Source organism: Galeopterus variegatus, unplaced genomic scaffold (assembly GCF_000696425.1).
Source record: "Galeopterus variegatus unplaced genomic scaffold, G_variegatus-3.0.2 Scaffold4598, whole genome shotgun sequence".
NCBI lineage: Eukaryota > Metazoa > Chordata > Mammalia > Dermoptera > Cynocephalidae > Galeopterus > Galeopterus variegatus.
In genome coordinates this window covers 86,492-100,459 of record NW_007730709.1, presented here as the reverse complement: position 1 = coordinate 100,459, position 13,968 = coordinate 86,492, and the positions used below count along the sequence as shown (strand labels likewise).

The following is a 13,968-nucleotide window of genomic DNA, read 5'->3' as shown; positions in this document are numbered from 1 at the left end:
CCGCCGCCGTGCCCCCGGCCGGGCGCCCCACGTGCCCCTCGCCGCGCCCCGTCCGCCCGCCCCCGGCCTGAGGACCCGATGCCAAGATGGCGGCGCCCAGCGGAAGGAGGGACGGCAGCAGCGCGAGCCTGTGGGCCGCCTTGCTCCTGGCGGCTGTGGCGCTGAGCTCGGCGGAGGCGGTGTCCGAGCCCACGACGGTGGCGTTTGACGTGCGGCCCGGCGGCGTCGTGCACTCTTTCTCCAAGAGCGTGGGTCCGGGGGTACGTGCCAGCGCCGCGCCGGGCATCTGAGCGACGGACGGTGCCGGTTGTCGGGGGTGACCGAGGAGGGGGCGCTCGCCGTTGGAGGCGGGGTCAGCCCTGGGGCTGGACTGAACTTACAGGAGGCGGGGCCTCCTGGGGGACGGGCGGCTGAGGGGGCGTGGCCTCCAGCCTGAGTCTCACCTCTCACCTGCTCAGCGTCCCGGCAGTCCCGTCCCCCAGACCCAGAGGTGGGGAGAGGGGAGTGATGGGAGCGGCGGGAGGCTGAGGGGTGTCCCCCAGTGCACGGCCTGCGGGAGGTCAGTGGCTGCCGCTGTGACTAGGAAGGAAGGACTCCTTCCTTCTACTGCACGAGGTCGCGAATCATCGAGGGTGGGAGGCCACGCCCTCCTTACCTGGAGGCAATAAGGCCTGGGTCTAGCTCAGCTCTGTCCCCAGCTTGTGGGAAAAGTCCCTTCCTGTCTTAGCCACCCTGTCTCTGCCTATAAGAGCCTTGTCAGTAATTGCTGCTTGTTGAGTACTTCCGTGTAGCCAGCTATGGTGCCACGTGCTTCCTCAGTTGGGTTCATTTTCACGTGAGGAAATACAGCTTAGAAAGGTTTTCATTTGTTCAGGGTCCCCAGGTGTTCCGGGGTGGGTGGGTGCTGGAGCCCCCCCTTCCTGTTCTTCCCCCAGAAGCCATGTAGGTTGTTGGTCCTGACCCAGGAGCTCAACAGTAGGGAGACAGGCAGGGGACTTAAAGGTCTGCAACCACTGGGAGGCCTTGCAGGGCTGGCCTCCAGGGACATCAGCCAGAGGGATCTCACTCTACCTATGTCCCTCTTAGTACAGATGCTCAAAAGGAACATCCCTGAGTCCTGAGACCCTGCACCTTTAGCACTAAGGATTACCTCCTACTGAGCCTGCTTTTTTCTTCCATTCTCTAGGACAAGTATACGTGTGTGTTCACCTATGCTTCTCAAGGAGGGACCAATGAGGTGAGTTGTTCAAAATTCCACATAGCTTACTACGATAATATCCGTTGTCATACAGAGACGCTTCCCAGAGGACAGTGGGGTTGGGTCCTAGGTGCATCATCTTATACTCATTGAACTGTGTTTGTTTAACCAAAAGAAGGGAGAGTGCTCATGTTAAATAGTGACAACAGATTCTGCTCTCGTTATTTCACAGAGCAAGAAAATGTGTGGACAAAAGGAAGGATGTGAGATATAAATCTGCTGGTCCCATGAGCCTCTATTAGGAGTGTTATATTCGTTTGCTGTGCTGTGTTATGAATTACTACAAGCTTAGCATCTTAACACATCATCCATTTATTATCTCCACAGTTCTGGTTTTGATTTTTTGGTATTTTTGGGCAGCTGGCCGGTAAAGGGATCTGAACCCTTGACCTTGGTGTGTTATAAGGCGGCACTATAACCAGTGAGCTATCTGGCCAGCCCTGTCTCACAGTTCTGGAGGTCAGAAGTCCAGGTCGGCTCAACTGGGTGCTTCATAAAGCCAAAATCAAGGTGTCGTTGGTCCAGGCTCTTAACTGGAGGACCAAGGGAAGAATCCTCTTTCAGACTCTTTCAGGCGGTTGGCAGAATTCGATTCTTTGCGGTTTTAGGACCGAGCTCCCTGTTTTCTTGCTGGCTCTTTTCTCCAGCACGTGGTAGTAGAGCAAGTGAGAGGGATTCAAAGTATGAGAAGGACATGTGTGCTGTTGCTGGCTTGAGGGAACCACATGGCAAGGAATGCAGGTGGCCTTTGGGAACTGAGAGTGGCCCCTGGCTGGCAGCAAGGACACCAGGGCTTCAGTCCTTCAGCCACAAGGAACTACAGCCACATGAACTTGAAAGAGGACCCCAAGCTCCAGATGAGAACACAGCCCAGCCAACACCTTGATGTTAGCCTGTGAGACTGAGCAGAGGACCCAGCCACACCGTGCCAGGATTTCTGACCTACCGAACTGTGAGCTAATAAATGGATGGTAATTTGTTACACAGTGTAGTGGGTTGAATTGGTGGCCCCCAAAAAGATAGGTCCACGTCCTAATTTCCAGAACTTGTGAGTGTGATCTTATTTAGATAAAACATCTTTGCAGATGTAATTAAGTTAAGGATCTTGAGATGAAGACATCATCCTGGATTATCTAGGTGGGCCTTAAGTCCAGTGACAGTGTAGACACACAAGGGAAATTTGATAGACAGAAAAGGAGAAGACACACAGAGGAGAAGGCCATGGAAGATGAGGCAGAGATTGGAGTGATGCAGCCACAAGCCAAGGAGTGCTTGGAGACACTGGAAGCTGGAAGAGGCAGGAAGGATCCTACCCTGGCACCTTCAGCCGGGACACAGCCCTGCCACCTTGATTTCGGACTTCTGGCCTCGAGGACCGTGACAGCATAAATTTCTGTTGTTGTAAGCCACCGAATTTGTGATAATTGGTTACAGCAGCCCCAGGAAACAAATACACACAGTAATAGAAAACTAATACAGTTAGTAACACACCATTACAAATAAACACTGCGAGTGAGGCGCTTTTATTAAATTCTAGCTAGATATTGCTGATTGGTTTTGTCTGGAGGGAGAGTAGTGAGAGTTCGAGAAGAAGCACAAGGTAGGTTTTCTCCTTACAGTGAGGAGGACGAATGAGAGAGGCTGGCCGGTTGGCTCATGTGGGAGAGCGTGGTGCTGTGAATACCAAGGTCAAGGGTTCAGATCCCTTTAGCGGCCAGCCACCAAAAGGAAAGAAAGAAAGTGGAAAAGAAGAATTGTTACTACAGAATACAGAAATCAGGAAAGACATTTTTCATATTCCTAGTCACGCTTTCCTCTCCCACACTCAGATTTTAGGAAACACTACTCCAATTCCAGAACATTCTGTGGCGCTGTTCCATAATAACGTAGTGTGGAGGTGGAGGCTTCCTGGGAGTGCCTCGCGTGCCCACCACTGCTGGCGGGCATCCTCAGAGCAGTGCCAGCTCCCAGCGGGCTGCTTCTGAGGCCGCCTCCTTCTCTCCCACTCAGGAAAGCACATTGAAGTGGGCAAGAGAGGATATTGGGGCTGGATCCTTCTCTGGGGTGGGGCGTCCTGGGCACCACAGGGTGTTGAGCAGTGTCCCTGGCCTCCACCCACTCCATGCCAGGAGCACCCCCCAGTCATGACAACTGCAGATGTCTCCAGACATCTCCAGGTGCCCACTTGGGTATGAAATTGTCCCTGGTGGAAAACCACTGGGCTAGGGTGATATGAAATTCACTTTTGTTGTTTTAGGTATACCCAGTTGGAAAATAAAAGTAAATGATTCCTGTCTTAGTCCGTTTGGGCTACTGTAACAAAGTGCCCTACTGGGTGGCTTAAACAACAACATTATTTCTGACAGTTCTGGAGGCTGGAAGCCTGAGATCAGGTTCGCAGCAGGGCCGGGTTCTGGTGAAGACCCTCTTCCAGGTTGCAGGCAGCCACCCTCTCGCTGTGTCCTCACATGGTGCAAAGAGGGCTGGGGAGCTCCCTGGGGTCCCCTTCATAAGGACAGTAATTCAATCCGTGAGGGCTCCACCCTCATGACCTAATTACCTCTCAAAGCCCCCACCTCCTCGTACCATCACCTCTGGGGTTCAGATTTCACCATAATGAATTTTAGGGGGACACACATTTAGCCCCATGCAATTTGCAACCTCAAGATTTTAGCAGAGTATAGCAAATGACACTGCCTCACCCTCCCAGCACTGCCAGGGTGTCACAGACCTGCTGTGGAATGTCGCTGCCGCCTTTGTGCGACCGTCCCCTTGACCCCTGGGCAGGGGATGTCCTGGGATTGTCCGTCCTTTCCTTCAACACCTCCAGGCCTCGCTCCTCCAAACCATCTCCTCCACTGCAGGATGGCGCCGGCACTGAAGCATTCTTCCTGTTAATGAGCCGCAGCTCATGGTCCACCCTGCCCCCTAGCAGCTCCAGAGTGAGTCTAAACGGGTCCTCTTCCACGTGTCAGCCCTGAATAGGCTGCTTGGGTCGTGTAGATAATCGATTTACTGGATAGTAATCACATCACCGCACCACTGACGTGACATCGACCAAGTGCCCCTTGCGGTGTGAAGCCACCTACACCTCTCAGTCCATCCTCACCCCACCCCAGGAGGTGGGCACCTTTCTGCTCTTACCATCATTTCATGCACGAGGACGCAGGGCCCAGAGGCTGAGTAAGACCCAAGCTGCCACAGCTGTGAAGTGACCGGAGTCCCCAATGCACAGGCCGCTGACTACCACAGACACCGTATGATCCCACTCAGGTGACATTTTGCAGGGACTAAGATCAGAGCAGTGTCACCAGTTTTCAGGAGGGAATTGACTCCAAAGAGAACCAGGGGGATATCTGAGACGATGCAACGATCTGTGTCTTGACTTGGTGGCAGATACACACTGTATGTGTTTGTTGAAACCCATAGAACTGTAACTGTAATATGTTATTTGTAACATAATAAAAAGTAGTAGTGACTACCATTTATACATTACGTACTCTGCTGGGCTGCTTATAATCTTACCAGCCCTAGCCTTACAGATAAGCCTACAGGCTAGATCGAGCAGGTTGCCCCAAAACACACAGCTCCTAAGAGTGTCTGATACCAAAACCTGAGCCTCACCATATCAAAACCTCTCCCTGCATCTGTGAGACCAAGGTCAACTTTATGTAATGAGAGAACCACTCAGAGAGATGTTGAGTCTATTAAGAAGCTCTTTTTATGTTCATAATTTTTTTTAATGTTTAAATATTTGACTCATTTTTCAGAACATTTTAAGAGCTATGGTAAATCTTCCCAGATACATTTCACAAAATAAACCTGTTTCCTGCTGCCCAGAAGCCTCGGAGTCACCGACAGGTGTCTCTAAATGGAAAAAAATATGCTAAGTGGCAGGTCCCTTGTCAAGCAGGTATAATTGGTGCCTATATTTGCTCACAGGCAAAATGCCTCTAAGTGACCATTTACTCCCATTGTAATTAACATAAAAATGGCCTTGTTTCTATTAATGAAAAAGCTCCCACATTAAACCAGCAACACCAATCATCAGACTCCATTATTACCCTTGGGAGAGGACTGGAAACTCGTATTTTACTAGCAACACGTAGAAATTGCCCGGGGCAACCAGAATACAACAGTAGGTTTTCCATTTCCATGTGGCCATGTTTTCAGAGGCCCTGAAAATTGGAATAAGCTGGTGGTAGTGTGATTTGGAGCCATTTAAAAATTTTAAGTTCTATGAAAAGCAAACACATTCACATTGCTCAAAAAAAGTAAAAGGTATTAAAAAGTTTGTGGCACCTTCCTTGGAAACAAGGTGACTAAAACCTTGTGTCTTCAAGATCTTTTTTATGCTTATATAAGCAGGCGTGAGTATATTGTCTTCCCTTTTCTTTTTTTTCTTTTTTTTTTTTTTGTCCTTTTTGAGACCGGCCGCACCGCGCTCAGCCAGTGAGCGCACCGACCATCCCCATATAGGATCCGAACCCGCGGCGGGAGCGCTGCTGCCCTCCCAGCGCCGCACTCTCCCGATTGCGCCACGGGCTCGGCCCCCTTTTCTTATTCTTAATAGACTGTTTTTCCAAGCAGTTCTAGGTTCCCAGCAAAATTGAGCAGAGTACAGAGATCACCCGTATCCGCCCCCCACAAACACAGCCTCCTGTTCATCACATCTGATGAGCCTCCGTTGACACGTCACTATCACCCAGAGTCCACGATGTCTGTCAGGGTTCACGCTGGCTGGTGTACGTTTTATGGGTTTGGATGAATGTGTAATGACGCGTGTCTTCCAATATAGAATGGTACAGAGCAGTGTCACTGCCCTAAAAATCCTCTGCCCTCTTCCTGCTCATCCCTCTCTGCCCCCCAATTCTTGGCAACCATCAATCCTTTTACTGATCTTTTTTCCTTTTCCAGAAGGTTCTACAGTTGGAATTATACAGTATCTAGCCTTTCTAGATCAGCTTCTTTCACTTAGCAATACACGTTTAAGATTCCTCCATATCTTTCTGTGCCTTGATAATTTATTTCTTTTCAGCACTGAATAATATTGTTGTCCACATATACCACCGTCTGTTTATCCATTTACCTACTGAAGGGACATCTCGGTTGCTTCCAGTTTTGGACAGTTATGAATAAAGCTGCTGTAAAAGTCCATGTGTGGGTTTTTGCAGGGACATAAGTTTTCAGCTGCTTTGGGTGAATACCAGGGACTGTGACTGCCGGATCCCGGGATAAGAGCACGTTCTGTTTTGTTTTTCCTTCTTTTTTTCTTAAGTGATACCTTCCTGTCCTCGTGGTTCTGCTCTGTGCTGTTTTATGTGACGGTGTACCCTACGTCAAGTGCCCCCTCCGTCCCTTTGCACAGCTGCGTGGCATTCTGTTGCTTGGATGTGCATAGTTGATTTAAAGTCCCGCACTCATGGATATAGGGTTGTTGCCTGTCCAGTCCGTGAATAACCTTGGACATGGTTCATTGTGCTGGTGCGGTTCTATCTATGGGAAAACTGCCCAGACATGAAATTTGAGTTAAACTTTTTTTTTTTTCCTTTTTGTCTTTTTTCGTGACCGGTAACGGGATCGCAACCCTCAGTGTCGCGCCCGCACCGCGCTCAACCAGTGAGCTGACCGGTCTCTATATGGGATCCGAACCCTTGGCAGGAGCGCCGCCGCGCTCCCAGGCACCGCACTCTACCGAGTGCGCCACCGGGCCGGCCCTTGAGTTAAACATTTTTATTTTGAGACCACTGTAGATTCACGTTCAGTTGTAAGAAATCATACAGAGAGATCCCAAGTACCCTTTCTCCAGGTCCCTCAGGGGCAACCTCTTGCAGGGCTGTAGTCAGTATCACAGCCAGGACGTTGACATCTACACAGTGCAGACTCAGAACAGTTCAATCCCCACAAGGACCCTCTACTGTCCCCTCTTTGTACCCAGCCCCTCCTCCTCCCTGTTCTTAGTTCCCTGTGTTTTTCTTTTTGATCATATCTGTTACAGCTGGTTACCTTCTCCTACACCCCACACGGTATGTCAGCAAACCATGGGCCTTTTTCCCTTCTAACCCTTGAGAATGAAACTGGACATTGTTCCCATATGTTTAAGAGTCATTCACGTTTCCCCATATGTGGGAGCTGGTTTGGGGTGGTTCTCTCTTTTTTTGGTGGCTGGCCAGTATGGGGATCCAAATCCCTGACCTTGGTGTTATAACACCATGCTCTAACCAACTGAGCTAACCGGCTAGCGCTGGGGTGGTTCTCAGGAGAGGCACCCTGTTTGATGTCAAGGACGTGGGATGGGCAACTTCCCTAGCCGCAGGCTGCAGAGAGGGCAGGGCAGGGGATTTGGTGAGCTGTCTCTGAGCCAAGGCAGGAGGTATGGGGAGGTCTGCTAGCCCTGTGGCATAGGAAGTGAACTGAGAAGACCCAGTGAGAGCCCTGCGTCCTGGGCTGGCCCTGCGTCCTGGTCTGACCCGTGCCTGTCTTCTCTCCCCAGCAGTGGCAGATGAGTCTGGGGACCAGCGAAGACAACCAGCACTTCACCTGTACCATCTGGAGGTGAGTGCGTGTCCCGGGTGTAGGATTTCCTGGTTGCTGCTGGTGGTTGCTGGGCAGCAGGGAAAGAGAGGTGCAGAGGACCACAGCCAGGTTTGCACCCCTACAGGAGAGGACAGGCCAGCGGGGCAGACATTGTGCACATGCACACGGGAGGGGCTTCCAAGCTGTGCTGGGGTAGGGGGTGGGGAGGGATCCTCAAGGAAGTGTGTTGACACCGGGGCCAAAAGGGGTCTGGGGGAGGAGGGGGAAGAGCGGGCCAAGCAAAGAAGCTCAGAAGGGCCAGAGCACCAGGAGAGGTGGGCTGGAGAGGGCCCAGTAAGCCTGGGAGCCTCCACCCTACCCTGAGGGCAGCAGGAAGTCATCAAAGGGCTTTTTTGGCAATTTTTAAAAACTGAGGGTCTGGCTGGTTAGTTCAGTTTATTAGAGTGTGGTGCCAGTAACACCAAGGTCCAGGGTTCGATCCCTGTACTGGCCAGCTGCCTTAAAAAAAAAAAAAAAGAAAAATTGAAATGAAATTCCCATAAAATGGAACTTTCTGAAGTGCACGATTCAGTGGCATTTAGTACATTCACAAGTTGTGCAACCACCGCCACTGTCTAGTTCCAGAATATTCCATCACCCCAAGAGGAAACCTTGTCCCCATCAGCAGTCACTCCCCCCTCCGCTCCCCCCACCAGCCCCTAGCGACCACGAGTCCACTTTCTGTCTCTGTGGATTGGCCTGTCCTGGACGTTCCATATAAATGGAGTCACACACTGTGTGGCCTTCTGTCTTTGGCGTCTGTCACTGCATGTGACGTGTTCAAGGTCCATCCATGTGGTAGCGTGTGTCAGAGCCTCATTCCTGTTCATGGCTGAGTGATGTTCCAAAGAGCTTCAAGCAGGCACACACCATGCGCAGGTCCTCAGGCTGACGGAGGCGGGCCTCGGGCTGGAGGCCGGGAGCCAGCGGGGGACTGATGAGGGAGGGGGTGTGGGACGGAGGAGCAGGCAGGTCAGAGCTGATGTGGGGAGGGGACAAGGTGGGGAGGGTTAGCGGGGCCTGTGGGGACCCCAGCATTCTCCCATAACACTGCCTTGGGTCCAGTTTGCCTTCAGGTGGTTCTTTCAACAGAATGTTCTTTCTGAAGGAACAGAGTGATGGTTTGTAACCTTTTGCAGGCCACAGACCTCTGGGAATCAGACAAAAGGGCACACTTCCCACCAAATGCCCAAACATACGCAGGCCACAGTGTCTGCATGCAAGTCCGCAGAGTCCACAACCCCCTCCCAAGTCCGCCCGTGGTGTGGTGTGGACAGCAGTTCCTCATGCAAAGATGACACACAGATTCACGCAGCGGAACCCGCTGCTTATGGCATGCCCCCTCTGAGGTGTCCCCAGAGGCCGGCTGCCCCTGGATCCTGCCCCTCTCGCCATCCTCAGTGAAGTTCGTGGCTAACGGGCTTGACTCTGTCACGCGGCTGTTTGCCTCTTGTAGTCTCACTGCCTCCGTAAGTGAATGGGGCATCTGAGATGGGGTGCGGGAAAGGAAGCAGTCAGCCCTCCAGTGGGATGGAGGGTCCCAGAGCTTCATGGGACCTCGTCCCTTCTCCCCTGGGCTCCACAGCCCCAGAACGTCTGGACCTAAGCAGCGTACGCTCCTTGAGCATTTATTTTGTGCCTTTTCTAGCATAGTCACTTTGGCGGGGTATGAAAGAAGTCCAGGCCGGGAAGCAGTCAGCCCTCCAGTGGGATGGAGGGTCCCAGAGCTTCATGGGACCTCGTCCCTTCTCCCCTGGGCTCCACAGCCCCAGAACGTCTGGACCTAAGCAGCGTGCGCTCCTTGAGCATTTATTTTGTGCCTTTTCTAGCATAGTCACTTTGGCGGGGTACGAAAGAAGTCCAGGCCATGTTCCCACCCTTAGGGGCTCAGGGGTTAACACGGATTAACAAATGGGGGCAATTAGGTAGCACCGAATGGCGACATTTAATTAAAGGACACAGTGGATTGAATAACATTTGTAGGCGTTGGTTCACAGTCTCCTGCTCTGTGCTTTACAAACAGCAGGTGTTTACTAAGTAGCTTGCAGGGGCAGGATTCTCACCTGCTCTGTGGGACTGGCCTGTGTCGTGGGCAGGCAGAATCTACTGCAGAGGCAAGGAGCCTGGGGGGCCACGGGAACCCTCAAAGCCTGGACCTGCTAGGTACAAGGAACCCCCGCGGTCTGCACCCCCCTCTCTGCAGATCCCTGCCTCGTGTGGCCCCCCAGGTAGCATCTGGGTGGGTGCAGACACAGGCCATGCAAGCCCAAAGCAGTTGGGACCTGGATCCTCTTACCTGACCCACCTACAGGCTCCCCAGGAACACACTCAGTCCCAGAGACCTGCTGACCGCGGGGCCACTGCTCAGTCTAAAGGAGGTTGAACCTCGGTGACCCCAGCCTCCAGATCTCAGACCTTGACTTATGTCCATTGACTGGGCCTGCTGGCAGCTGCTGGGGCATAGAGAATAATCTGGGGGCGCCCCTGACCCACGTGCACCACCCCCTTGCTGGGGCTCCTGCAGAAGTGGCTTCCCTGGCCGCCGTCCCCCCGTCTCCAGCGCCCCTTCACAGTCTGCTCTGCACAGGGCCAGGCGGAGCTCTTCACACCAAAGGCATCATCGTGCCCCCTCTTTTTTTTTTTTTTTTTCCCCTTTTTGTCTTCTTTACTGACCGGCAACGGTATCGCAACCCTCGGTGTTGGCGCCCGCACCGCGCTCAGCCAGTGAGCGGGAACCAGTCTCCACATGGGATCCGAACCCTTGGCGGGAGCGCCGCCCTCTACCGAGTACGCCACCAGGCCGGCCACCTCTTTCTGTTTTGACCACACTGAACTTGCCATCCCTTAAATGCCATTTGCACCCTCCTGGGGACCCAGGTGGGTGCTTTTCCCCCAGCCGTGGACAGTTCCCCGTCCCTGCCTGTCTTCCTAGTTGGGATGCAAGCACAAAACCCACTGCCCACAGCCTGGGTCCCAAACTGGGCTATTTCCAAGGCATGGACCCAGCCCCGCCAGTCCTGGCCTGAGCCCTCACTGCCCATCCTTACTTTGCAGGCCCCAGGGGAAGTCGTACCTGTACTTCATGCAGTTCAAGGCCGAGGTGCGGGGTGCCCACATCGAGTATGCCATGGCCTACGTGAGTAGTGGCTCAGAGGCCCCAGACCAGGGGCAGGTGGGAGGTCACTGAACCCTCTAGAGGGTGATTTTATAACTTGGAAGAATATGGTACACTGCTCCATGGACCCCCAGGCCTGGAGACGCCAGGGGAGAAGGAGTTTGGTGGCTAGAGAGGGACCCAGCTGACCCCGAGTGACGCAGCGGGTGGAGCAGGAGGAGGTGGACACACTGGCCTCCCCCGCCTTCCACAAGGGGTGCCCAGGTGGTTACCAGAGCCCACGCTTCTACATTTGGGTCAGAAACATTTGGAAACCACTTGTCCAGGTTCAAGCAGAGATAGGCATTAAGAGCTAGGAACTGGCTTCGCCGCAGGGGACGGGCTGGGCAGTCCGGACTCTGCGTGGCAGACAGCAGGAAGGGCTGGGCTCTCTGCTCAGTTCTTCCTCCGCAGGGAAGCCTCCGCTCCACTCCGGAGGCCTTGCAGCTGATCGAACCAGGTCCACCCAGATCATCCAGGATAATTTCCTCCTCCCCTTAAAGCCAACTCATGGTGGACTTTAACCACATCTGCAAAATACCTTCATGGCAACAGCCACAAACGTCGCTGGACAATTGCAGACACATCAAATTGACCATCTCACCATTGAACTGATGGCTCTCTGGGGTCCCTTCTTACTTTCAAACACTATAATTTTGGCTGACTGAGAGACACAATTTCGATTTTTTAAAATTACATTTTTTTTAATTGGTGGCTGGCTGGTATGGGTATCTGAACCCTTGACCTTGGTGTTACGACACTGTGCTCTAACCAACTGAGCTAACCAGCCAGCCCTAAAATTACATTTAAGAGATTGCCATGCTGTGTCACTTCCGTAAATTACTAGCTGAAAGGAAAAAAGTTGGTTTAAATACCTTGCTCCTTGGCTGGCTGGTTAGCTCACATAGTTAGAGAGTGGTGCCGATAACACCAAGGTCAAGGGTTCAGGTTCCTGTACCTACCAGCTGCCAAAAGAAAATCTTCCTCCCAGGATTTGTGCTGGGGACATGAATTTTAAGCCAATGACGAGAGTGGTGCCGATAACACCAAGGTCAAGGGTTCAGGTTCCTGTACCTACCAGCTGCCAAAAAAAAATCTTCCTCCCAGGATTTGTGCTGGGGACATGAATTTTAAGCCAATGACAGTCTCTTAAGTAGGTTAATCAACCCATCTCTGTTTATTCTCTTTTACATGCTGGAAAAAGTATCACCTGCCTCTTTAGTAAGAGCACATGGCTTTCATCTGTGCCTCTCTAGACAGCAAACGGGATCGTTTTCTGCCTGATTAGACGGCTCTAGTAAAGTTTCCACTTGTTCTCTTTCAGTCTAAAGCTGCGTTTGAAAGTGAAAGTGACATTCCCCTGAAAAATGAGGAATTTGAAGTGACCAAAACAGCAGGTACATAAAGATGGATTGTAGAGACAGAACGGAGGAGGTGGCTTGAGAGGGGACGACACCCCCATCAGAGGGCGATCAGGGTGGCTTGAGAGGGGGCTGCCATAGGATCCTCAAGATCATAGACCAGGTGTCTGCAGACTGTTTCTATAGAGAGCCACAGAGTGAATATATGCAGCCTTGTGGGGCATGAGGTCTCTGTCACACTACGTAACTGCCATGGAGGGCAAAAGCAGCCACAGAGTGCCACTGAGACTTTCAGATGATTTTCCCATATCACAAAACATTTTTCTTTTGATTTCTTTTGTTTTTTCGAGATTTTCTTTTTTAAGCTATTTAAAAATGTAAAAACCACCCTTAGCACATGGGCCCTACAAAGGTGGGCGGCAGGCCATACCATACCGGTCCCTGCTGTAAAACTGATCGTGCAAAAATTCACACTCGGAGCTGTGTGTCCCTCAGGGACTTTGGCAGGCAAGCTGCATAGAGGCAGGAGGGTCTGTGAGACATCTGCACAGCCCAGCTATCCTGGGCTCTGTGACTAAGAACGGCTGGGGTGCTGTAAAGTAGAAAGCACAGCTTAGCATTGAGGTTGGGACCACGGTGTGCTAGGGGAGGCCAGGGGGTCACCAGGCAGCATCAGGGTCCTCCTGAGATCATGTGAACTCACCTGCCTGACTGTGTGTTTTTTCCTCTCAGTGGCCCACAGGCCCGGAGCATTCAAGGCTGAGCTGTCCAAGCTGGTGATCGTGGCCAAGGCATCCCACAATGAGCTGTGACCAGCAGCCCCAGCGAGGGAGGATGGTGTTTCCCCATCTCCACCGAGGGAGCCCGCAGCCCTGAGAGGGCTGGTGCATTACTGGTTTTCTAGGGAGGCTATGAGTTTTCTGCCCTGGCTGATGTTGCCCTGTTCGGAGGGGTTCACAGAGCAGCCTAGGCCCCCCAGGGCAGAGTCCAGGGGGTCAGAGGATCTGCCCAGCCCCTCTCCTGGCTCCCCGACATCCTCCCTGTCCCCACTCCCTGCCACGTTCTTCTGAACTCGGGGTGCAAGTCTGAGACCCAAGGAGGGTGGGAAATGAGGGGGGATCGGGCTCTTCTGAAGCCAGCTTGTGTCTTCTCATGGGACCTGGCCAGGAGAGCGATCATAGTCCCCCCACCCCTAGCCAAGTGCCCTCTGAGCACCTCCAGGACTGTTTTCTTACGGTTTACCCAGGGGACCTTTCAGATTAACTGGGAAGAGATGAAATGTTCTTTCATATTTAAATAAATAAGATGATTAAAAAGCAGCCACATAGACTGGGCCTTCCCACCTGGGCATCTGTGTAGAGGCTGGGGATGGCCACCCCCAGGTCCTTTCCCTGCTCTCCCTGACCTGGGGGTTAGTTTTGGTTAGTTTTTTGAAGCTGGATTGCAGCCCGGTGACTTTTAAGAAAACAAAAACAGGTTAGAGTGTGCTGCTGATAACACCAAAGTCCAGGGTTCGATCCCTGTACTGGCCAGCCACGAAAAAAAAAGAAAATGAAAACATCCACAGGCAAACAAACATAAATAACTACAAGCCCCAAAATGCCCCAGCCACTCTGAAG

At 52.3% G+C, this 13,968-nt stretch overlaps 1 protein-coding gene across 1 annotated transcript; it reads left to right on the top strand.

Annotated features, from left to right (window-relative positions):
• Positions 1 to 83: 83 nt before the first annotated feature.
• LOC103603417 (chromosome unknown open reading frame, human C19orf10) lies at positions 84 to 13,676 on the top strand. The gene is made up of 6 exons (XM_008587927.1): positions 84 to 260; positions 1,187 to 1,237; positions 7,752 to 7,813; positions 10,889 to 10,970; positions 12,313 to 12,385; positions 13,082 to 13,676. Exons 1-6 carry the CDS (start codon positions 87 to 89, stop codon positions 13,159 to 13,161), a joined length of 522 nt encoding a protein of 173 aa, XP_008586149.1. The 5' UTR covers positions 84 to 86; the 3' UTR covers positions 13,162 to 13,676.
• The last annotated feature ends 292 nt before the right edge of the window (positions 13,677 to 13,968 follow it).